At 42.2% G+C, this 24,271-nt stretch overlaps 1 protein-coding gene across 5 annotated transcripts in view; it reads left to right on the top strand.

Moving 5' to 3' along the window:
• ubr5 (ubiquitin protein ligase E3 component n-recognin 5) overlaps window positions 1-24,271 on the top strand; it is a 32,876-nt gene that overhangs the window by 3,425 nt on the left and 5,180 nt on the right. For 2 of the 5 annotated variants that reach the window (XM_022194101.2, XM_022194102.2), the window contains exons 2-49: window positions 1,160-1,204; window positions 1,316-1,397; window positions 2,044-2,120; window positions 3,691-3,810; window positions 4,429-4,708; window positions 4,876-5,035; window positions 5,279-5,428; window positions 6,172-6,383; window positions 6,589-6,705; window positions 6,827-6,937; window positions 7,109-7,263; window positions 7,527-7,644; window positions 7,842-8,026; window positions 8,189-8,298; window positions 8,755-8,867; window positions 9,055-9,201; window positions 9,343-9,454; window positions 9,586-9,740; window positions 9,846-10,043; window positions 10,211-10,421; window positions 10,696-10,822; window positions 11,020-11,171; window positions 11,787-11,882; window positions 12,114-12,237; window positions 12,366-12,463; window positions 12,839-12,996; window positions 13,154-13,245; window positions 13,353-13,499; window positions 13,663-13,781; window positions 13,940-14,066; window positions 14,431-14,560; window positions 14,710-14,870; window positions 15,288-15,527; window positions 15,815-15,938; window positions 16,145-16,256; window positions 16,391-16,522; window positions 17,562-17,819; window positions 17,935-18,203; window positions 18,863-19,074; window positions 19,217-19,450; window positions 19,582-19,655; window positions 19,772-19,944; window positions 21,769-21,918; window positions 22,240-22,457; window positions 22,679-22,799; window positions 23,316-23,688; window positions 23,853-23,940; window positions 24,034-24,178. In XM_022194101.2, coding sequence (XP_022049793.1) covers window positions 1,160-1,204; window positions 1,316-1,397; window positions 2,044-2,120; window positions 3,691-3,810; window positions 4,429-4,708; window positions 4,876-5,035; window positions 5,279-5,428; window positions 6,172-6,383; window positions 6,589-6,705; window positions 6,827-6,937; window positions 7,109-7,263; window positions 7,527-7,644; window positions 7,842-8,026; window positions 8,189-8,298; window positions 8,755-8,867; window positions 9,055-9,201; window positions 9,343-9,454; window positions 9,586-9,740; window positions 9,846-10,043; window positions 10,211-10,421; window positions 10,696-10,822; window positions 11,020-11,171; window positions 11,787-11,882; window positions 12,114-12,237; window positions 12,366-12,463; window positions 12,839-12,996; window positions 13,154-13,245; window positions 13,353-13,499; window positions 13,663-13,781; window positions 13,940-14,066; window positions 14,431-14,560; window positions 14,710-14,870; window positions 15,288-15,527; window positions 15,815-15,938; window positions 16,145-16,256; window positions 16,391-16,522; window positions 17,562-17,819; window positions 17,935-18,203; window positions 18,863-19,074; window positions 19,217-19,450; window positions 19,582-19,655; window positions 19,772-19,944; window positions 21,769-21,918; window positions 22,240-22,457; window positions 22,679-22,799; window positions 23,316-23,688; window positions 23,853-23,940; window positions 24,034-24,178 — 7,312 coding nt within the window. The remainder of the gene's footprint in view (window positions 1-1,159; window positions 1,205-1,315; window positions 1,398-2,043; window positions 2,121-3,690; window positions 3,811-4,428; window positions 4,709-4,875; window positions 5,036-5,278; window positions 5,429-6,171; window positions 6,384-6,588; window positions 6,706-6,826; window positions 6,938-7,108; window positions 7,264-7,526; window positions 7,645-7,841; window positions 8,027-8,188; window positions 8,299-8,754; window positions 8,868-9,054; window positions 9,202-9,342; window positions 9,455-9,585; window positions 9,741-9,845; window positions 10,044-10,210; window positions 10,422-10,695; window positions 10,823-11,019; window positions 11,172-11,786; window positions 11,883-12,113; window positions 12,238-12,365; window positions 12,464-12,838; window positions 12,997-13,153; window positions 13,246-13,352; window positions 13,500-13,662; window positions 13,782-13,939; window positions 14,067-14,430; window positions 14,561-14,709; window positions 14,871-15,287; window positions 15,528-15,814; window positions 15,939-16,144; window positions 16,257-16,390; window positions 16,523-17,561; window positions 17,820-17,934; window positions 18,204-18,862; window positions 19,075-19,216; window positions 19,451-19,581; window positions 19,656-19,771; window positions 19,945-21,768; window positions 21,919-22,239; window positions 22,458-22,678; window positions 22,800-23,315; window positions 23,689-23,852; window positions 23,941-24,033; window positions 24,179-24,271) is intronic. The other 3 variants (XM_051957172.1, XM_022194104.2, XM_022194105.2) reach the window with 3 other exon arrangements.

The raw sequence follows: 24,271 nt of genomic DNA on the forward strand, positions 1-24,271 counted from the left end.
ATTGTCATTATCAGAGATGGCCAGCAGACAATTTGCGGTGGCTAACTTTCTCTTTACCCATCAGAATAGCCGATCTCACAGTTCACTTGTATGAACTGTCAGATGGTGAAAGGATCACAAACTGTTTGCTTTGCATTAAAAGCGATCCACTGATTAACAATGGTCTTTACTTTATTGCTCTTTCAAGGTAAAAAAAAATAAATAAATAAACTGGGCATGACGCTCATTAGTTCAAAAATCCGACAGTCTTCTGAAAAAGCAAACAGATGGAGAAGCTAAGAGCTGATCTAGAGAAAGGCAAGAAGTGGTGAGAAATTAGTACGTGTAAATTTTTGTTGCCAACACTAAGAACTTTGTGTAACTCCTGAAATTTAGTCTTGTTATTCTTTGAGTCAATGCAACAACTTGTTCCTCAGTGAAGTGACATCATTTTTAAAATAAACTACAACTGTGTCTTGTTCCTTTGGCTGTAATCTTTTGTGTCATTTTTGATGCTGTATGAAACACAGAACTTACAGAAGTATGACAATCCTCAGAAAACTCCATTTGTTGACAGCCATAACAAAACAGATGACTTGTAGCAAAATAATCAGTTTGTTACAATAATTTTCAGAGGTTGCTACACTAGCATCAACATAGAAGTCTGATAATTGATTGTTCTGCTTCACCAACTAGAACTGTGACCTGGTGTCGTCTGTGTTTAGTCAACAATTAACAACACAGATGTTTAACATCAGCCACAGCCATATGCCATTACTGATGTTGCAAGAAAACATTATCCAGTTTTCCATCTGTGTGTCGTGTAGTGTACATCCGATAATGTTGTCATGTGGAAAATATGCTGCTTTTCTAATATCCCTCATATTTTACAATTGGGTTTGCCAAAATGTAAATATTTACATTTTCCAGCATCATTATCCTTAGTCATATCAATTAAGATGCACACAAGTTGAAGCCATTTGAAATGCACCTAAAATGTCTGCGCTAAAGTAAAACGAGGACACCTATTTTGAAGATAAAATGGGTAATTTACTATTAGTGATATGTGTGTTACAGTTAAATTTTCAGCACTGCGTTTCTGAGTTGCACAGATTAATCTACATTATTGAGGTCTTAAATTGGTGTTCATGCATTAATATTGTTTGCATCTTCTTGTCAGGCTCCGTGAGGTCTCAGAAAAACTCAACAAATACAGCTATAATAGGTGAGTCTGTGTCGACACTCCTTTGCTCAGTGTGATCAGTTGCTGTTAAAAGGATCCTGTTTATTATCTGCTATATTGTCTAATTTGTCTTTGTGCTATTTTCCAATGCAGCCATCCACACCTCAGTCTGTTGGAGCAGGCAACCCTAAAACAGTGTGTTGTCGGTCCAAACCATGCTGGATTTCTCCTTGAGGTAATACTTTAAGTCCTTGTATCATTGGAATTAATCAAACACATGGGGATCTGGTTCGCTATCTGTTGCACTCCAGAAACAAATTACAGGAGATTTTTTTTAGACTGAGTTGCTATTATCAGATTTACTTTATGATTGTAGACTAGATTAAATTATTTTAGGTGTGTTTCCTGTATACAGAATACAACCTCATTTGGGGAATCTCACTTTAAACAGGGCTGTAGACACAATGAGTAGTCATGTATTGAACCTGTGTTTGTTTATTTATTTTAAATTTTGAACATCAACACACTGGTGCATACAGGTATGAGGAGTTGAATGCATCTTTATGCAATCAATCATATTATATCAATCATATTATATATAATCCTGCTTCACAGACAGTAGTGTGTATTTTAACATCTAATAGAATACCACACGGTGTGGTGAAGTTTATATCTTTTCAGCACCTCCGAGATAAATGAACTGGTGTACACAGTCGTTTAAATGCTGACTGAGAATATCCTCCCGACTCTGGTGTAGAAGGTTGTTAAATTTTGAAGAGTTGATTGTGGGTTTGTTTCTAATGTGATAAATATATGTCAATATTATGTTTCATTTTTCTTCAAGTGTGTGACACTAAGAATGATGCATGGGTTTGTTTCAGGACGGCCGCGTATGCAGAATCAGCTTTGCTGTCCAGCCTGATCGCCTGGAGCTCAGCAAACCGGATGGCAGCGATGGGTGAGAGACTTTTTTATGATGGGTTCTGTCCCGGAAACTTTTTCAGCTTTAAGCTTTGGCACTGAATCGGAAAAAACAGATTGCTTGTGGAGACGTCTAGTTGGAGATGCACTGATCATGCTCAGGCTTACTGATCTTGGTTGCTGTGATTTGAATTCCATTCAGTGCTTATGCCCTTTTTGGCGAGTATGACACATTTGGACATGGTTTTACTGCTAAAATAATACTCTGGTTCTTTGCAACAAAGATTTTCATCTATCAGGAATGAAACATGTATTCAAATCCAACACTGGTCTGTTCCCATAAGCCCCGTAGAAGGCTGCTGTTGGACTGATGCTGCTATTGGTCTTGTGCTTGAAAGCTTGTTATATGTTTTCAATATTTTTATATATGCTGCAGGGACTTATTTGTTTACTAAATGTGAAAATAAAGTCTTCATAATTTTAACACCATACAGCAAGGCAGTTCCAAAACTGTAACCTTCTGAAAGCCTTTTTCTCTTATGACTGTGCAAGTGTGTGCTTTTTGCCATGATTCTTTATTTCTATAAAAATACCTTTTCACTAGCTGCTTTGTTTCGTGTTGGCTATGAACTGTATTTGGTGAATGTCTCATTGATAGTTGCTGATATTCTGCCAGCAGAACATCATCCAACAGTGATTTCATGTACTAGCTGCTAAATATGCATGTGAATCAGGCTGTAAAAGACCGAGGAACTCCATGCTCCAAACTTTTCTGCTGAACATGTTTCATTCCCTGCCACAGACTTGCAAAACAAGATGAGATGGTTTCAAATTGTAATAGCTGTTCCGTCAGCACCATTGTGGGTTTGCTAGGAAGCTCACAGAAAAAAGATTATGATAGGTTGTCTTTGGCAAGTTTGTCAGCTTACTGAATGAAGCCTAATATCCTGTGATTTTGAACTGCAACAAAAGTTACATGGAGTGTGTCAGCTTGTTGATTGTTGATTTGAATTTGTTGTTCCTGTATTTTGTATCAGAATGATTTGAATCTTTTTTCCTGTAATCCATTATTCTCTGTTATAGAATGGTACTAACTGTGATTGTATTATTTTGGTGGAAGGTATCTAAATTCATTGTCATTGTAGTCTCTGTTACATGAAACATTGGCATAATTGTCAGCATTCGCTCCACTGTCACAGCAAAGCACAATTTATGCTAATTTCCTACTTAAAACACACCAGTTAAGAATATTGCGGCAAACTGCTTTTGGTTAAACTCGGCACATGTCCTTTTATCCGAAATCTTGAAATAGGAGAAAGCAGTCGCAGCCCCAAAAACCCAAGAACTTTTAAAAAGGAAAGTCTTGAATGAGGAACGAGTTGCAGCCAATTCTGATTCCCAAGGGTGTTGCCATGCTAGTCTCCAAAATACCCCGTCCTGTTTAACAGTGTAATTTGAAAGGAAAATGACTCCTGAACCAAGGGGTATACTGTAAAATGATACCTGGGGTAAATTTAGTTTCTGTTCACCCAGGTTATAAGAAAACATTTTTAGTCCTTTTGGGACTTCTGTAGGTTTGTAACTGATCTCCCATCTTTTGTTTCCAGTTCAAAGTTGAGCAGTGGTTCAGGGACAGGAAGGAGCTCCAGGCCAGGCAGGACTAGTGATCCGCCCTGGTTCCTGTCTGGTTCTGACACACTGGGCAGACTGGCAGGCAACACCCTTGGGTAAGTTCTGGCAGGGCTGACAGAGACAAATGGTCCTGTGAAAGCTCAGTGTATAGAGCATAACACTGACTCGGCAGCAGGTTAGGGGTGTATTCTTCACGGGATTCAATGCCACACATTCTGAAGAGAGAACTTTTTAGGGCGATGTAAGATGTAATGGATTGCTGTCTCCTTCAGATGATAGTCTATACATCAAAAAGCGTGGCCATTTCTTACTGCTTTAGGTATTAGTGACTGCAGGAGGATCAGTTACCTCTCAGAAATGTAGTTGTTGTGGAACCTAAACCTGCACACAAACAAAATGTGGATTTAGCTATTCCAAATATGTGCATACTGAATTTAATGCTCCAGCTAAACTGCATCTATATACTGTTATGCTACATGAAGGCTTTTCTTTAACACCATGTGGTTAAATTGTCAAAGGGGCCACAAGTTAATTTCCTTCTTCCTGTAAATGCTGCTGATGCACGACCTTCTCAGTCCAGACTGCTCTGCCTTTGTGACAGCAAAGACAGAATCCCTTCATAGCCAGATGTGTGCGTGTTGTGAGTCTGCTCTGTGAGTCAGGAGGTTTTTTGGCAGCTGTGTTTGACCATGGCCTTGCACTGTATATAACAGGAGTCGCTGGAGCTCTGGTGTAAATGGAGGCAGTGGAGGAGGAGGCAGTGGAGGAGGAGCAGGAGGAGGAGGAGCAGGAGGTGGCAGCAGTGGAGGAGGAGGGGGCAGCGGAGGAGGTGGAGGCGGAGGCACGTCGGGCCGGTCGTCAACAGCAGCTCGCGATTCCCGTCGACAGACCAGGGTGATCCGCACAGGAAGGGATCGTGGCTCGGGCCTTTTAGGTAGCCAGCCTCAGCCAGTTATACCAGCTTCTGTCATCCCTGAAGAGCTCATTACTCAGGTACAACACTCAGTCTGTGTACACCTGTTCTTCGTTATACCATTTTTTTCTCACCATTTCCTTACACACAATCTGTCAAAATTAGGCAATTTTTCCTTTATCATTAGTCACAACATAATATTATTGAAATATATTTTCTAATTACGTGTTCTTGTATTTTCTCCCAGGCCCAGGTGGTCCTTCAGGGGAAATCCAGGAGTGTGATCATTAGGGAGCTCCAAAGGACCAACCTAGATGTCAACCTCGCTGTCAACAACTTGCTGAGCCGGGATGATGAGGATGGAGATGATGGCGATGACACGGCCAGCGAGTCCTACCTCCCTGGAGGTTTGTCAGACAAACACAAAATGGCTCACAAGAAATTCTACCAACAGTTTTACGGTTTAAGCCGTTCAGGATTTAAAGCCAGTGGAGCACATTGTAATACAAATTGGCTTGTGTCAAAGAGTAATAATGTTTTTGTATGATTTAATTAGTCTGGACAGCATTTGCCATAATCAGAAAATGAATAAATGTGGTTTTGTAATTTAGTCTCATACTTATTGTCCTTTGTGTAATTCCTTAATGCAGAGGACCTGATGTCCCTGTTGGATGCAGACATTCACTCAGCCCATCCCAGTGTCATCATTGATGCTGACGCTATGTTCTCTGAGGACATCAGCTACTTTGGATACCCTTCTTTTAGACGCTCCTCGCTCTCTCGCCTGGGATCCTCCAGAGGTAACTCAACAGCTCCCCTCTGACTAGTGAAGGGCAGGCAGGGCATTAGAGAGGCTTTGGTGGCAGCACTGGTGGTGGCTTTTGTTCCTGGGGATGGCTTCAAAACACAATACAACTGACAAGGTGGAAATGAAAGGCCATTTTTTCAATATTTGTCTGTCAGCTACTTAAAATATTTGAATTAGAGAAGTTATCAAACAAGCGAAGGACTTTTAATAAAAAAAAAATTACAACTGTCGGTGCAATGCCTAACATTACCCCAACAGTTAGCTGAGGTTAGGGATATATGCCAATTATTGTAAAGTGAAATGATTTTAATTTGTTTGATGGTTACATTTTCTCTTCAGTTTGTTTAGCTGAATTTATATTTTAAATGTTTGGTGTTGTATGCTGCATGGCTGTAGTAAATACTGTGAGCTCTCTGAGAAAGGCCCGCTAGGCCCACCTGTCTTTACAGGGTCCCTTTAAGGCAGTCTATTTTAAAAACCTACCTAGCCCACTTTTAGCCCATATGCATGCTTTCTTTCTGTCTATCCACTTCCTTTTCTACCTCGCATTTTAACATATGAGCGTGCGAAGTGACTCACCCACAGTATAATTTAGACTCCCACTCAATCTCCAATATTGCAATTGATTGATTTGCATTACAATCTTTCTCTCTCTATTTTCAAAACTATGTTGACGGGTCTTTCCCAGAGAGTGGCTTACTTCTATCCCACTGGTGTGACCTTATTGCATACCAGTTCTCCTTCTTCCCTTAGAGCGTGACTCAGAGCTGTTGCGTGAACGTGAGTCTGTATTGAGGTTACGTGAGCGCCGGTGGCTCGATGGGGCCTCGTTCGACACAGAGCGAGGTTCCACCAGCCGTGAGGGTGAGCCTAGCCTTGACAAGAAGAGCATCCCGGTCCAGAGCCCCGTTTCCCTGGGAGAGGAGCTCCAGTGGTGGCCTGATAAGGTAAGACGAGTCCAAACAACTAGCATGTGCTGCTAAAAAACAAAAATGTCCAGGTTTATCTATTCAAGTGGATATTTGATTTATTATTTTCATTGATCATCTCAAGATGTTTCTGCAGTGTGATTGGCTTTCAGTTCAGTTGATCAGACATTTGTTTTTAAGTTCTTTTGCGGACATTTTTTTAAATCTGTAATTTGTTTTGCAGGATGGTGTTAAGTTTGTGAGCATCGGGGCCATGTTCTCAGAGCTGGTAGCTGTCAGCTCCAAGGGAGAGCTGTATCAGTGGAAGTGGAGTGAACCTGAACCCTATAGGAACGCACAGGTGGACAATTCAACCTGCATCTCGCTGTTATTGTAGCCAGTCTAATGACTAGTAATCACTAGTAGTTTATTACGCCTTGGAAAACTAATATCACAAACTTTCATGTCATTTGTCACATCAGAATCCTTCCATTCATCACCCACGCATGTCCTTCCTGGGCCTGGCCAATGAGAAGATCACCTTACTGTCTGCCAACAGCATCAGAGCCACTGTAGCTACAGAGACCAACAAGGTAGATTTTGATTCCTTCTCTTGACATATGAATAAGAATTAGATCATTTCTGCAGCCTTAAACTTGTAACTGGATAAATGTATGTCTTGGTATTTATTTCATCAGCCATTCCAGCAGTACATACTTATTTGACAAACTGTTCATGAGCTGATGTTTGTTTTTGCTGCATAGGTGGCTACTTGGGTGGACGACACGCTGAGCACTGTTGCCTCTAAGCTGGAACACAGTGCTCAGGCTTTCCCTGAGCTGCAAGGGGAGCGCATGGTGTCGCTGCACTGCTGTGCACTCTACACATGTGCACAGCTGGAGAATAGCCTCTACTGGTGGTAAGAAGATTTTTTTAGCTTTAGTTTTCTTAAAATATGTACAGAACCATGGTCCATTATGCAGCTCTTTAGGATTTAACTGCAGTGACATTTCTTGCTCTCCTGCAGCCACAATGAGAACATTTAGCAGCCTGTGAAATCTTTATATTTATGCATGATTGTGAAATTACGTCTTTGTCACTTCAGTGTGAGAGTGTTGGAGAAAGGGGACATTTTGAGTGCCAGTGGAGTTTTAAAAGTTTACTGCTTGCTTCTGTCTGCAGGGGTGTTGTGCCTTTTAGTCAAAGAAAGAAGATGCTTGAAAAGGCCAGAGCCAAGAACAAAAAGCCAAAGTCCAGTGCTGGCATCTCTTCAATACCCAACATCACCGTGGGAACACAGGTAAGCAGGGAAATATTTGTAACTTTCATCTGCTTGAGAAATTTTGCCCTTTTTTGATTTCGTCCTTCAGTCTTATTGTTGACTGTAGGCTTGTTTTTTAGACATTTTCTTCAAGAGTACTTGTATAAGCTCAGTCTAAGTCTTATTTGTGTGAAATAAATGTGTTGTTTTCGTAAATTTCGTTGCCTTTTCTTTAGGTGTGCTTAAGGAATAACCCCCTCTACCATGCCGGTGCAGTGGCCTTTTCTATCAGTGCTGGGATTCCCAAAGTGGGCGTCCTGTTGGAGTCTGTCTGGAACATGAACGACAGCTGCAGGTTCCAGCTGCGCTCACCAGAGAGCCTCAAGAACATGGAAAAGACTACTAAGACCCAGGAAATCAAGTCAGTTTTATTTTCATTTGGGGGCAAAGCTGTCCATTTTAGAACCTGAATAGTCTTCCATCATTTTTATTCAGTGCACTTTGGTTGCAGAATGTAATTGTAATATTATGCGCATAAAGCCAACAGTAAAATGAACCCATTTATCTCGGTCTTACCCCAAAGGACGGAAAGCAAGCCAGAGCTAGTGAAGACTGAGATGGGTCCTCCTCCTTCCCCAGCGTCCACCTGCAGTGATACCTCCTCCATTGCTAGCAGTGCCTCCCTGCCCTACAGTATGTCTGCTTCTCTTCCTCTTCACTAAACCCTCTCAAGCCTCGATTTCCCTATCTCTCAGGCACAGAACCAATTTCTTCCTCACTCTGTGCTCTCATTAGTCCTTTGACTTTGAAACAGATGGTGCGCAGGTTTTTATCAGCTACTTTTTTTCCGAAGCCTGTTTTTCTGTGAAGGAAATGTGGCCAGCTCGCAGTACATACTGTGATATATTGGGTTGCCCTTTTGCGACCTCTTATCATATGAACCATACGGCAAGTTGTCAATGTGGATAATTAATTTTTTCTTAGTCCACACTAAAAGTTTTTATCACCTCGTCAGCAAAATATTTTCAGTCCTAATTAAGTGTAATGCTGAGCCATTAACATTTTCTTGATGTAAAGAGTAACGATGTCTCTTACTTGAATATACTGTGATAAAATGACAAAAAGTTAAATATATGGTACTGCTTGCAGAGCGAAGGCGTTCTACCCCAGCTCCCAAAGAGGAAGAGAAGGTGAATGAGGAGCAGTGGCCTCTCAGGGAGGTGGTCTTCGTGGAGGATGTTAAAAATGTTCCGGTGGGAAAGGTGGGTGCATCTGAAACAAGGATTAATCTGGCAATACAGAGCAGCTCAAATCTTGCAAAAGTGGAGATATCTTGGTAGTATTCATGTGTCCTTGCTTCAGATAATTTGTCTCTTATCTGTGCATGTGTAGATTTGTGTCATTGCATCTCAGTTTCACTTTATTTGTTGTCTTCATGTTATGCCCTAGGTGCTTAAAGTGGATGGTGCGTATGTTGCTGTGAAGTTTCCAGGAACATCAAGCAGCATGAGCAACCAGAGCACTGCTGCTCCCACTGACTCAGACCCATCATCACTGCTGCAGGACTGTAGGCTCCTTAGAATAGATGAGCTACAGGTAGGGGCATAAATTCCTCCAACACTGCTTGTCTTTATTTCAGAATTTGGAACTTAATCTAAATAGTTATAGTATGAATCCAGCAATTTGTCTGGACATTCATGTTTTCTGACTTTTCATGTCCTTCAATCTGTTTGAAAGGTGGTCAAAACTGGTGGGACTCCTAAAGTTCCAGACTGTTTCCAGCGAACACCTAAAAAGCTCTGTATCCCAGAAAAGGCTGAGATTCTGGCTGTGAATGTTGACTCCAAAGGTGAGTCTTTTCTTAAGCTCTGCATTGTTTTAATCAATGGATACTTTATTGACTTAATATATGAAGTTTTCTGTAGATATGTAGTTCTGTTTAGGATATTTCTAAACCTGCTACATCTCTTTATCTTCCAGGAGTCCATGCAGTGCTGAAAACTGGTAACTGGGTAAGGTACTGTATCTTTGACCTGGCCACAGGCAAAGCTGAGCAGGAGAATAACTTCCCTACTAGTAACCTGGCCTTTCTGGGGCAGAGTGAGCGCAATGTGGCTATCTTTACTGCAGGACAGGTGAGATGGCTTCCCAAATAACTGATATGGTTTTGCAGTCTTAGACATTATGTTGTAGAGAGATTTATTATATTCTAATCATAAATGTTGACATTTTTCCCCCAGGAGTCTCCTATCATCCTTCGAGATGGAAATGGCACAATCTACCCAATGGCTAAAGACTGTATGGGTGGAATTCGAGATCCTGATTGGCTGGATTTACCACCTATAAACAGTCTGGGAATGGGGGTCCACTCTCTGGCTAATCTGCCCTCTAACTCAACAATTAAAAAGAAAGCTGCTATTATCATCATGGCTGTTGAGGTAAACATGACCTCATAATACAATATGATGAAAAACTCATTAGCAAGTAGATAACTAAGTAGAACAAATGCACGTTTAATGTTACGCTGTACCTATCTACCTGCAAATTTTTCTGAAGGCAAAAAATGTGATCATTGGTGCTCACTCAGCCTCTTCATCACTTGTAGAAACAGACGCTGATGCAGCATGTGCTGCGATGTGACTATGAGGCTTGTCGGCAGTATCTAGTGAACCTTGAGCAGGCCTTCCTGTTGGATCAAGGCAGCCAGGCCCTTGGAGCACTTCTGGGCCACCGATGTGATGGAAACCGCAACATCCTCCATGCTGCTGTCTCTGTGTGCTTCCCTGTCAGTAACAAAGAGACCAAAGAGGAGGAAGGTAAGTTGGTGTGACACGATGCTGATGAGTCTGAAGCGGACATTTGATTATCGGCTAAGTGACAGCAGAAAAGTAGTTTCTTTGTCTTCATCTTTCTTCACAGTGTGTCTTGGTGTGGGATTTAGTCATCATATTTATGAAAGGATTTGTGGAAGAAATTCACTTTTACATTCAAAGCGCTATTCCAGCTTTGAATCTGCTCATGTGGAGCAGTTTAATTGCCTACTTGCGGACTCTTTTCTCCATGCTAAACCACCAAGTATTTTCATTTCAGAAGCTGAAAGGTCGGAGAGAAACACGTTTGCAGAGCGTCTGTCGGCTGTGGAGGCGATTGCCAATGCCATCTCTGTGGTCTCAAGCAACAGCTCTGGAAACAGGACAGGCTCCTCCAGTAGCAGAGGGTAAACACCAGTTATGTTGTTTATGTGCTGCAGAGAATATATGAGGAAAATAGTACTGATAATTACAAGACTATCCAAGGCTTGGTAAAGAAAAAGAATCTTGCTTTGCTGTTCTTTTTCAGTAAACGCTTCCTTTGGTAATATCAAAACTCAAGTAAACTTGTTTGTAAAGCAGTTAAATTTTTGTGTTGTCACAGGCTTCGTCTGAGGGAGATGATGCGGAGGTCTCTGAGAGCAGCAGGTCTTGGCCGCCATGAGTCTGGTCCATCAGCCAGTGACCATCAGGACCCTGTATCCCCACCCATCGCTCCACCAAGCTGGGTTCCTGACCCCCCGCCCATGGACCCTGGTAAGTACACGTGAATGTGATTGTGGAGATACTGGATGATCTGTGAGCGCTATTCGGGGCCCTGCAGTGTCACCGTATCAAAGAAACAAAACAAAAACACAAGGTGTGTCACTTATGACACAAGACAGTTTAAAATCCTGCAGAAATGCATTATTTCTTTCTCAGAATTTTTCCATGAATACCGGATATGTTTAAACTCACACTACAGGTAGAAATCTTAAAATTGCATTTAGTTTTCATTTACCTTGGAAGTTATTAAGCCAGAGGGTGTGTAAGATTGCCAAAGAGCTACACTTCTGTCTCAGAGGAGTATATTCTACCATGTTGTGTGTTGCTGTTCTGTAATCTTTAAAACTGGACTTCTTGTTTCTTCTTCTCGCTGGTATCTGGTAGCAGCCCACCCACACCTGTGTAACCTCTTGTTGTTCTTTTTGATAGCTGTCAGTCTGGAGGCGGCTTCTTTGTGCAGCTGTATTGGAAACACTGGATAATAATTAAATTTAACTCTTCTTCCTTGCCTTAGTGACTGCCAGTTACAGTTATCTGTCTCTTAAAGCTAGAGTCATAACAATCATTTTCATAATAATCCAAACTGTGGTTTTGTTTTATCAACAGACGGCGACATTGACTTCATTCTAGCACCAGCTGTGGGTTCCCTCACCACAGCCTCCACTGGCACCAGCCAGGGACCCAGCACCTCCACCATACCAGGTATGTGGCATCTTGATTATGTTTTATTAGGAAATAACAGGGGATGTGTAGCTAGGTGGTGTGTGTATGTAGTGTTGCTGCATAATTGTATCGAAGAAATATTTCTACATAAGCGTATGCAGATAAGTTTTAAAATTCTAGTGCTTTTCTAGTGTAGTATAAGGCTTTGGTTGCAGTGTGTTTAAACATGCCTGGTGTCTGACTAGCTGACTGCTTTCTCCACATGAGCAGGGCCGTCCACTGAGCCGTCTGTGGTTGAATCTAAAGACAGGAAGGCCAATGCCCACCTTATTCTGAAGCTGATGTGTGACAGTGTTGTTCTTCGGCCACACCTACGAGAGCTTCTCTCTGCAAAGTAAGATTCTTCATGACTATACTTCAGGCTCATAAATCGTTTGCCTTTGTTGTGATTTAATTGCTGTTCTCTGGTAATTGACCCGTCTGTCAAAAGTGCCCAAGTATATTTTTGCCATTGTTTGACAGGGATGCCAGAGGAATGACCCCATTTATGCTGGCTGTCAGTGGGAGAGCCTATCCAGCAGCTATCACGGTGCTTGAGGCTGCACAAAAAATGGCCAAGGGTGAGTTAATTAGTCAGCTCTGCTATTTTCTGTAACCTGGTTTGTGATTGCTCAGTATTATATACACACACTCAGTGCACATGTTGTATTGTGGTTCTGACAAAACGACAATGAGGCAGAGAAAGAGACATTTTCAAGAGGGTTATGTGACCGACCAGCTATCATCTCTGTGAATAAATTCTGGGAAAGTACCATTCTTTTGTGAAACTGAGGTAATTTCACTGGTTAGGTAATGACTGGAACATTGGAGGTTATCCATCAGTTATATGAATCCTGACCCATTTTACTGCCCTGCTTCTAGCAGGTAACTATCATGTAACTGTCATTCCTCTAATTCCATATTTTTCTTTTATTTCTCAAATGACTGAAACACAGTGGGTGACCCAGGTATTGCAGAGAAGGAGGATGCAGATTCAGTGTTCATGGAAATGATTTGCCCCTCGGGGACCAACCCAGATGATTCTCCCCTGTATGTTCTCTGCTGCAACGACACCTGCAGTTTCACTTGGACTGGAGCTGAGCACATTAACCAGGTCAGCCCTAGAGGGTAGCATTACACTGAAGTCTTATGCCTTAAAAGTCATATCTGTAGTTTTGGAGACGGTGTTTATTTGTTAACCTCGTTCATATTTAAAAGTCAGTTGGAGGTGAACGCACTGACATTTTCCATGTCACTAACTTTGTATTTAGGATATCTTTGAGTGCCGAACATGTGGCTTGCTGGAGTCCCTCTGCTGCTGCACTGAGTGTGCGAGAGTGTGTCACAAAGGACATGACTGCAAGTAAGTCCTAGTTTTGAGTTTGGCCTTATTCAGTCTTTTTTATTTCCTTGGTATTTTAAGCATGTGATATATGTGATTATGAATTTGTTCATACTGTTCTTCCCCAGGCTGAAGAGAACCTCGCCGACAGCGTACTGTGACTGTTGGGAGAAATGCAAGTGTAAAACACTGATAGCTGGCCAGAAGGCTGCTCGCCTAGATCTGTTGTACAGATTACTCACAACTACAAACCTAGTCACGACACCAAACAGCAGGTATGCGCTCTGCACTGGATTCACTGAATCCATTTTACATACACTGTTGGGCATTTCTGGCTACATCAGCTTAATTGTGTTGATTTTAAGATGGAACTGTATTTTCAAAGATACTAATGAGATAAAGGTTATGAATTTGTCTGGCTTTTGTTTCCATCTGCAGGGGCGAGCATATATTACTGTTCTTGGTGCAGACTGTTGCCAGGCAGAGTGTTGAGCACTGTCAGTACAGACCGCCACGCATCAGAGAAGACAGGAACCGCAAGGCTGCTAATGCAGAAGGCCAGTTCACTTTTATTCTCTTTTACCCACCTTTTAAACCATTGGCGCAGACTAGTAATTTACACATTTTTAGAAGTGTTCATTTGAGATTATGTTTGGATGTGACTGGTCTGTGCTGAAGTTTTTTAAAACAAACATCTGTTGTATTCTTCTTTCAGACTCTGATATGCCAGACCATGACCTAGAACCTCCTCGCTTTGCTCAGCTGGCTCTGGAGAGGGTCCTGCAGGATTGGAATGCTCTCAAGTCTATGATCATGTTTGGTTCTCAGGAGAACAAAGACCCGTAAGTTTCACAGCCATATGGTAATTTAATTGGTAAAAGAACGCAAAAGCGAAACTTAGTTTGTACAGCTGTGAAACACTATTCATGAAACTCAACATCAGTGTGTCCTTTTTTTGAGAAAGTGTCCTAATTGCAGGATATTTTCCCTAGAATCCTGCTTGTGCACCATTTTGTTTTTTAAATTACATGGAGGATTGTTAGCAGTGATACTGATTCAACCTGAATGAAGGGCTCGGTATAATTGAACCACAGCTGTGATGTAGTTAAAGGTTCTTGTTAACTGACGCTTACAAATGCAGCTACACACAGATCGGTGCTTAACAACAGCCAGTATTTAGCCTTGTGTATTTTTTGTATTTCCCAGACTTAGTGCCAGCAGCAGAATTGCCCACCTCCTGCCTGAAGAGCAGGTCTACTTGAATCAGCAAAGTGGCACAATTCGCCTTGACTGTTTCACACACTGCCTCATTGTCAAGTGTGCTCCTGACATCACTGTAAGTGCAGTAGTCTTTTCTTTTGTGTGCACGAAAAGTAATTCTTACTCAGAAAAAAATACCAAGTAGTAGCCCTACTCCTAGTGTTTGAATTGTATGCCTAAGGTGGTCCTCAGCAGGTTTTCATTTTTTTTCCCGACCTGTTTTAGTTCATCGACACTTTACTGGGTACTCTGGTAAAGGAGCTGCAGAACAAGTACACTCCTGGCCGGAGAGAGGAAGCAGTCAACGTCACCCGGAGGTTCCTGCGCTCTGTAGCCCGGGTGTTTGTCATCCTCAGCGTGGAGATGGCCTCATCCAAGAAGAAAAAGTAAGACACGATTTGCAGATGTTTTTACTAGGTAGAATCTCACTCGATGTTTGCAAAATTTACCGTTCTCTATGACGTCTCTGTCCTTGCTAAATCTGAGTTGATCAAAAATGTTGATGTTAACCTTGATTTAAATTACGTGTGTCTGCTGAATGGAATAAACAGATCTGTCAGGAACATAAATGGAATTATGTATCAGCTTTGGGTTCTTTTTTTATTTGTGCCCTACAGTGCCCAAGAATTGAAGAGTTCAGTTTTAGACTTTACAAGTAAAGCAGTGTTTTAGACAAAATGCCTACTAAATACATGAATGGACCTGCTGAGTCATACACAATGAAACTACACATTTGATACCAGTTTGACATGATTTTCTGAACAAAGGCCTCTTCTGTTTTCTTCTCAATTTCCTTCTCGTAGCAACTTCATCCCCCAGCCCATTGGGAAATGTCGACGTGTTTTCCAGGCTCTCCTGCCCTACGCTGTGGAGGAGCTGTGTAATGTGGCAGAGTCACTGATTGTTCCAGTGCGAATGGGCATCGCTAGACCCACTGCTCCTTTCACTTTGGCTAGCACCAGCATCGATGCTGTTCAGGGCAGCGAGGAGCTTTTCTCTGTTGAACCGCTGCCTCCAAGACCCTCGCCTGACCAATCCAGCAGGTTGGCTACAGTTTTTTGTCTTTGTTTTCTTGTCAGGTGGAATCAAATAATAGTTTTGGCAATTTCTTTGAAGACAGTGATATATGGATGATTAAATGCCCACGTATCATTTGAGTAATTTGGATAAGAGCCTTGTGTTTATTAGCTGAAGTAAAGATGAGACGTGATGCGAGTCTTTTCAGACCATTGAGCAGAATTCTGTTGGACATAATGCACTAAAAGGAAAATAAAGTTCTTCAGTTGTGTTATTTATTTGTTTTGACAGTGGACTTGTGTTTTTTTTCCAGCTCCAGCCAAACAGCTGCCTCTTACATCATCAGGAACCCCCAGCCTCGGCGGAGCAGCCAGTCTCAGCCTGTCAGAGGAAGAGACGAGGAGCAGGATGACATTGTATCAGCAGATGTGGAAGAGGTGGGAAGTCTCCTCAATAAATCATTATGGCATGAAAATAAGCTGATTGCAAGTGCATGTTGGTGACAGTTTCTGACAGTAGAGGCCCCTCTATGTTTGACGTCTGATATTTGCTTTGTTCTGTAATTTCAGGTTGGAATATAGTTTGCCCTCTCTTTCCTCAAAGTATTCTCTGTTAGAATCTGATTATAGTGTTTGTCTCTTAGGTGGAAGTTGTAGAGGGTGTAGCAGGAGAGGAAGACCATCACGATGACCAGGAGGAGCAGGGAGAAGAAAATGCTGAAGCAGAGGGGCAGCACGATGAGCACGATGAAGATGGTGAGACACGTCCTGCTTTCTGTACAAATTCAAGACAACTGGTGAAACTGAAGCTGGTCATATAGTTGGAGAAATAAAGTTAAATCCCAGTCAACAGTGACTTGAGTGATGATGCTGTTTGTCACCGGTTACAGGAAGCGACATGGAGTTGGACCTGCTGGCAGCTGCAGAAACAGAGAGCGATAGTGAAAGTAACCACAGCAATCAGGATAATGCTAGTGGCCGCAGGAGTGTCGTCACAGCAGCTACTGCTGGCTCTGAAGCAGGTTGGTCAACAGCTGTTTTCAATCTGTTACTTTAGATTCATTAATGGATTTTTATTTAAATCCCCTTATTTTATGAAACAGTCTTCAGTTTCTAACTGCTGTTCAGTTTAAATATTTTTATTTTCTTTTGGGCGGGGGAAGGACTGCAGCTGCCTTTTTAACTGAATTCTTTCCCATTTTTTAAGCCTCCAACTGCTTATTAAAAAGAAATTGCTTTTCTGTCTTGCTGCACTTTGGTATATTTTTCCTTGAGTTACAGACTAATTCAGTCCTCACAGAGTCACTAGTGCTTAACAATCAGCATTTTGGATTGTGGGGATTTATGTTTGGAGAGCTAATGATACAGCAGACAAAATGGTCCCTGGCTGAATACCCAATGTATTTCATTTGCAGGCAGTAGGGTGTCCTTGGCATTTCCTATTTTTGGTATGAGCTCCTCTTTACTTCAATGCATATAGAGATGTCAGGGCAAGAGTGAATTTGCAAAGTGCATACACAGTTTCCTGCTGAGAGTTCCTTCAGTTCGTCCCCTTCTCACATTTCACTGTTATTATGTCTGCCATCTTTAACTAATACATCACAAGTGTAGTCTGTTGGTCTCTCACCCCAATAACAAACTAATCGATGTGTAGCTTTTTCAAGTGGCGTGGTGTTTTTTCTCCTTGGTCATCTAAAATGTGCAGTTCTAACTACTGAAGTTGTTGTTTAACTTTTAGAATATTCTGACAAGTGAGACATTGCTGTTCTTTCTCTCTGGTGACATAGTTTAATGTTAAAAAATATTAAATTAAACCGTTTATCATTTAGCACAAGTTGATCAACGGAGAATGCAGCTGTTGTTTTGACTTGATGCGTCAGTGTTTTCACTGTCATAAAAGTGTTGTTTGCCTTGTAGTGGTGTGATTCACTAACCCGCACTCCTGCCTGGACAAATCTGATGTGAAAGCCAAAAGAGAGGGAGGCAAAGGTATTTATGTAAACCATTAAACTTGCCTCATTTATCTTTCTTCTGCGTCCCTTGTCTTTCTCTCCTCTGAAGGTGCCAGCAGTGTCCCTGCCTTCTTTTCAGAAGATGACTCCCAGTCCAATGACTCCAGCGACTCCGACAGCAGCAGCAGTCAGAGCGATGATGTCGACCAGGAGACATTCCTTTTGGATGAACCCCTGGAAAGGACAACTAGTGCTTCCCATGCTAACAGTGCAGCTCAGGCTCCTCGCTCTATGCAGTGGGCCGTTAGAAACACCCCCAGCCAGAGAGCAACAGGAAGCGCTCCTTCCAGCTCCTCAACACCAGCTGGTTAGTACACCTCTGTTTCTGTACTTGCATTTTACAAAGTCTACTGTTGTGTTTCCAGGCTGGTGTCACAGAAATTCAGTGTATCAACTCATCGTGTTATGTTGTTTTTGTACAGCAAGCTCCACGGGTCTGATATATATCGATCCTACCAACCTGCGTCGCTCCAGTGCAATCAGCTCCAGTGCTGCTGCAGCAGCGGCAGCTCTGGAAGCCAGCAACTCCAGCAGCTACCTGACATCTGCCAGCAGTCTCGCCCGCGCCTACAGCATCGTCATCAGGCAGATCTCAGACCTCATGAGTCTGATCCCCAAGTATAACCACCTGGTGTATTCCCAGTATCCTGCTGCTGTGAAGCTCACCTACCAGGATGCAGTCAATCTGCAGGTAAAATGGATCACATTACCTTGAGAGTAGACTTCAGGCACCAGTAGAGTCATTTTTGAATCTGTCTTATCTGTAGTACATCCAATATTTGCATTATTTTTCTCTTTGTTTTGTAATATTCACTAAACAGACATTCACAAAAGGAAAAAAAATAATCATGATACTAGGACATTGTTTTTTACCACGATTAGCGTTTCTTGTAATCAGAACCATATGCTGTCTTGATTTCTTAATACCTCAGTATCGGCTTGTGTAAAAAATGGCCATCCTATGTCACGCGGTTCTCCCCCTCAGTTCTGCTCATTTTAGCATCTAAATTTAAATAGTCCCACCTGGCCCTTCTAATACATTTAAAACATTGCCATGTGATGTGCTGTACGAAGCTACTTGACTGCACATTTATGGAGCTCTCAGGAGGATTGTTTAAATCTGGTTTAACTTGAACTCCTGTTTTTCTGGGCCTAAACATTGAAGAACCACAAATTAACCGTTAAGGCCTAAAAATATTAATCAATAATATTAATAAATTGTAAAATTTAATTACATCCTTTTTAACTGTGATTTATTTGCATCTTTTATCTTCATTCTCACTGTTTTAATAAAATTCTGATCCATCTAAATATGTCAGTAAAGCTTGAAATGTTTGTTGCGTCAACCAGAACTATGTGGAGGAAAAGCTGATTCCCACCTGGAATTGGATGGTGTCCATCATGGATTCCACTGAGGCTCAGTTACGGTATGGATCCGCCTTGTCTTCTGCTGGAGACCCCGGTCACCCTAGTCACCCACTCCACGCCTCTCAGCACTCTGCTCGCAGGGAACGCATGACTGCTCGGGAGGAGGCCAGCCTCCGCACTCTGGAAGGACGCAGGTATACTTTTTGTAATGCTTGTTTTTCACAGTACTTTACCTTTAAGTTGAAATCCGTAATCAGAAGGAGACAGCTCTGCACAGTTGTAATGTAATCTAAAGTTCTTTGCTGCACATATTCACTTGTTTTGCGTTTGTTTCAGGAGAGCAGCCACATTGCTGACAGCTCGTCAAGGCATGATGTCGGCACGAGGCGACTTCCTGAACTACGCTCTCTCGCTGATGCGCTCCCACAACGATGAGCATTCTGATGTGCTTCCTGTGCTGGACGTGTGCTCGCTGAAACATGTGGCGTATGTTTTCCAGGCTCTTATCTATTGGATAAAGGCCATGAACCAGCAGACCACCCTGGACACTCCACAGATGGATAGGAAGAGGTAAAAGGAGAAAAAGAGTTTGTTCTTTGGTTGAGAACTACATAACTAGTCAGTAAGCATTTAGATTAACCATACCTCTCAGTTAAACACCTCTTAAAATAAATGCATTGTTGTCTGTTTTTAACTTATAGGAATCGAGAGATTTTGGAACTTGGACTGGACAATGAGGATTCAGAGCATGAGAATGATGAGGACACCAATCAAAGTAAACCGGATACCAAATATTTAACAGTAGTCAATGTATCGTCAATACCAAAGATATTGGTTGTTTTTCTTAGTCGTGCTGATGTTTCAAGTTTCACTGTTTCTCTTTCTCCTCAGGTTCAACTCTGCAGGACAAGGATGAAGACCCGGTTCCGGCTGAAACGGGACAGAACCACCCCTTTTTCCGTCGCTCAGACTCCATGACCTTCTTGGGCTGCATCCCACCCAACCCCTTTGATGTTCCTTTAGCTGAAGCCATTCCACTGGCAGACCAGCCCCATCTTCTGCAGGTCAGATTTGCTGCTTTATCTCTGTGTGTGGTTCTCAGGATCCTCCTGAGATGGTGAAGATGGAAGGAGATTAAAGATGCAGCATCCACAACCTAATTACTGTAATTTCCAGACTATAAGCCGCTACTTTTTTCTCACGCTTTGAACCCTGCGTCAGTGGACCAATGAAACTGTTTGAATTACATCAAACACTCACACTAAATTCTTCAGATCAGTCATTTTGCGCTTCATGCACACCCCCTCATCATGGAAAACACACAAAGAAATGCACATGATGCAGCTTTACGTTAAAGGTAATTGATCTGCCTGTGGAAGAAGGAAGTAGAGCTGCTGCACGTCAGCTTGGCATCAGTGGATCCATGGTGAGACGTTGGAATCGACAGCGTGAACTGACTCAATGCGTTTTACTGCCATATTACAGGCACTGTTCAGAAAAAAGCATTTATTTAATTAAAAGTTTTAAAAAATCTTTGTGTAAATATTTCATGTTACAATGTGGACACCTGTGGCTTATGGACAGGTGCGATCAATAGTCCGGAAATTACGGTAAATTTAAAAGCATGCTAAGTATGCAACAGCATAGCACTGATACTTACTACAACTACGTTTGTCATGGGCACGTATTCATGACCGTAACACCAGTAAAAGAAGCAGGTTTTCTTATAAAAAGTGTGTGATTGGTGTCCCAGTCAGTTATCTTTTTGGCTTTGTTATTTAAACTGGAGCCACTTTTTATTTATGTTAATTGTTATTACAAACTGCACATTTTATTTGGCCTTTCTGACCCCCCAAAATGGGACGGCTGTGGATCAGGTGGTAGAGTGGGTCATCCAATGATCAAAGGGTCGGCGGTTCGATTCCCGCTCTGACCTAGTCATGTGCTGTTGTGTCCTTGGGCAAGACACTTTACCCGCCTTGCCTCCAGTGCTGCTCTCACACTGGTGTATGAATGCGTGTGAATATTGGTGGTGGTCGGAGGGGCCGTAGGCGCGGATTGGCAGCCATGCTTCCGTCAGCCTGCCCCAGGGCAGCTGTGGATTCAAATGTAGCTTACCACATCACCAGAGTGAGAATGTGTGAGTGAATGAATGATGGATCCGTTGTGAAGCGCTTTGAGTGTAGAGAGAGTAAATCTAATCCATTATTATTATTATTACAACTTACATTCACGATGTCCACATTATCTGACCGGTCATGATGCATCTGCTCATGCTCAATGTTGACCTCAAACCTACAGTCAGTGTTCAGTAACATTTCCTTAACGTCAACCTCATCTTTAGTAATATTGACAACGGCATCATTACTTAGTGCAAATCTGCTGTGAACAGAAGGGAAAAAGGCTGCATGCTTGTCATTCTTCAGACAGTGACTCCTCAAATTACAAGCAGTCTGGCATCAAATTATCCTGGATGTTTTTAGTGTCATTATGACGTTAAAGCTGTGGTAGGCAATATCTTTCTGGTATCAATGGGCAAAACATCCATATTAACATTTCATCATATTTTAATTCAGGCCCTGAGAGGAAACTAGATTTCTGCACCTCCTCGTGGCTACCATGCCGAGTTTTAGAATATCTGTCCATTAAGGAAGACTTTAACCAATCACATCTGCCGTGAATAGAGTATGATGTTGCTGTGTTTTGCTTAGTCTGTGTGGTTTAGCAATGGGATGAGGAGCATTGCAGCCTACTAATGGATACTTTAAAGTGGCAGAGCAAGTATACAAACACATTAGAGTACACAGTTGTTGATTAGACTTGCATAACTGTTGATGCGGTTAACTTCTATTATGTGAAAAGCCTCAATTTTGCTTGTTCTCTAACAGCCTAATGCCAGAAAGGAGGATCTGTTTGGTCGTCCTTCTCAGGGCCTGTACTCTTCCTCTTATATGGCAACCAAAGGCCTGGCTGAGGCAAGCATGGACAGGAACTGCCTGGAGGTAAACATGGGCTCCTCTCTACCCTCCCCTTCTCAGGTATACCACCCCTCTTCACCGGACAAACACGCTGGCAGCTGTGTTCTAATATCCATGCATAACAAACACCATTGAAATATCTTCCCTCTTAAATAAACATCTGTAAAAACTATCCAATATTCATTATTTATTTCTATTCTTTTCAAGAAATAATGGATATGTTGGATGGCCTTTTGTGGACACGATCGTTTAAGTTTGGATATTAGAACATAGCCTGTGTTCTGTGTCCCATTTCCATTCTGTCATCATCACACTGCCATCATCTTACGGCATACACGTGTTCACATAACTAAAGAACAAATCTGAACCGCCCTAAAACAGATCCTCCCCACTAAGATGTCCTACTCAGCCAACCTGAAAAATGTGATGAGCATGGAAACTGGCCAGCGGAGTGCTGAGAATCACTCACTGGCAGAACAGGAGCTGGAGGCTTCCAAACCAGGCCCGTCACCCCATGACCTTGCGGCGCAGCTGAAAAGCAGCCTGCTGGCTGAGATCGGTCTGACAGAAAGTGATGGTCCTCCTCTCCCATCTTTCAGGTAAGCACCTGCCAATGCATTTCATGTGAGAGAGGTAAAAGCTGCAGGCAGAAAATGTAAACGCAGTGAAAGCTTATTTGAATTAATTTGTTGTAGATGAGATCTGTTGCCCCAACAAAGTTTAAAATTCTCTTAATAAGCTGTTATGGTGTTTTTGCACATAATTATGTCTTTGAAATGGGTTTCAAACATCAGAATGGTGTGTATCTCCATATGTCCAGACCTCACTGCAGTTTCATGGGGATGATGATCTCACATGACATGCTGCTTGGCCGCTGGCGTTTGTCACTTGAGCTCTTTGGTCGTGTCTTCATGGAGGATGTAGGAGCTGAGCCAGGATCGGTAATTTATTTGATTTGTTTTTTAATATAAATACGCAAATATTTCTAATTTTCAGGCTGTGTTTTTGAAAATCAGTGAATACAAAGCAACAATACAGCAATGAGATTTGATATTCTGTGTCCTCTTGTCAAATTCTTACACTAAATATTTTGGCAAACAGATACTAAACATTACACACATATCCCTCTCTCTTCCTACTTGTAAAATGTACTTTACATTCAATATATGCTAATGCTTTTGTCCAGCGTTGGTTTGCCAACTCCTTTCTTTAAAAGCGTGGGTCTGTACAGCTGGCTACATGTTTGCCTCTTAATACCATACATTCCATATTCCGGCTTGTTTTTACTTCTCCTTTCTACACCCGGTTATTAACCAAAAGAGACTGACGTATACAAACTTGGATAACCATATTACATAGAAAATGTCTCACATCACTGAATCATTTCATTCAATATAAATATGAAAATGTCTGTCTAACAGCCTAAAACCCTGTTATCTCTTTGTTGTTTTCCTCAGATCTTAACAGAACTGGGTGGTTTTGAGGTAAAAGAATCCAAATTCCGTCGGGAGATGGAGAAACTTCGGAACCTGCAGTCCCGTGACCTGGCCCTGGAGGTAGACCGCGACAGAGACCAGTTAATTCAGCAGACCATGCGTCAGCTCAACACGCACTTTGGCAGGCGTTGCACAACCACACCCATGGCGGTTCACCGAGTGAAGGTTACCTTCAAAGATGAGCCAGGCGAGGGCAGTGGCGTAGCCCGCAGCTTCTACACGGCCATCGCCCTGGCCCTCCTCTCCAACGACAAGCTGCCCAACCTGGACTGTGTTCAGAGTGTCAGCAAGGGCATGCAGGCCAGCAGTACGTGTCATCACGATTACAATTCAAGTATGACAATACATAGAAACTACTGTATACTGCATTATGGAACTTGATTTCATGTTTGCATTAAATGGTACTTTTGAGATGTTGAACTAATACAAGAGTAAAAGATTTTTTCTTTAAATGATGATGCTCAAAAGTGAACTACTTCTTCATTTGTGTTTGTGCAGATCTGATGCAGCGTTTGAGGAATAGAGACCGAGAAAGAGAGAGGAGAAGTGGAGGACTTCGAGCAGGATCTCGGAGAGACCGAGACAGGTAAAGCCCACTTCATATATTTCCCTTATTACTTGGAGCAAAATGTCTGTGGGGTCAGTTTTTCCCTAATATAACCTGTGTTTGTCATTACAGAGATTCAAGGAGGCAGCTGTCCATAGACACCAGGCCTTTTAGACCCTCATCTGAAGGAAACCCCAGTGATGAGCCAGACCCCCTGCCTGCACACAGACAAGCCCTGGGGGAAAGGCTCTACCCACGAGTTCACGCAATGCAACCGGTAAGAAGCCATCAGTGTCTCATACGACCAGCTTTGGTTAGACAGGGCTTCCACAGGTTAAAAACAGGCTAATGTTTTTTACATTAGACTGGA

This window comes from Acanthochromis polyacanthus, chromosome 12 (assembly GCF_021347895.1).
Source record: "Acanthochromis polyacanthus isolate Apoly-LR-REF ecotype Palm Island chromosome 12, KAUST_Apoly_ChrSc, whole genome shotgun sequence".
In the NCBI taxonomy this organism is placed as follows: domain Eukaryota; kingdom Metazoa; phylum Chordata; class Actinopteri; family Pomacentridae; genus Acanthochromis; species Acanthochromis polyacanthus.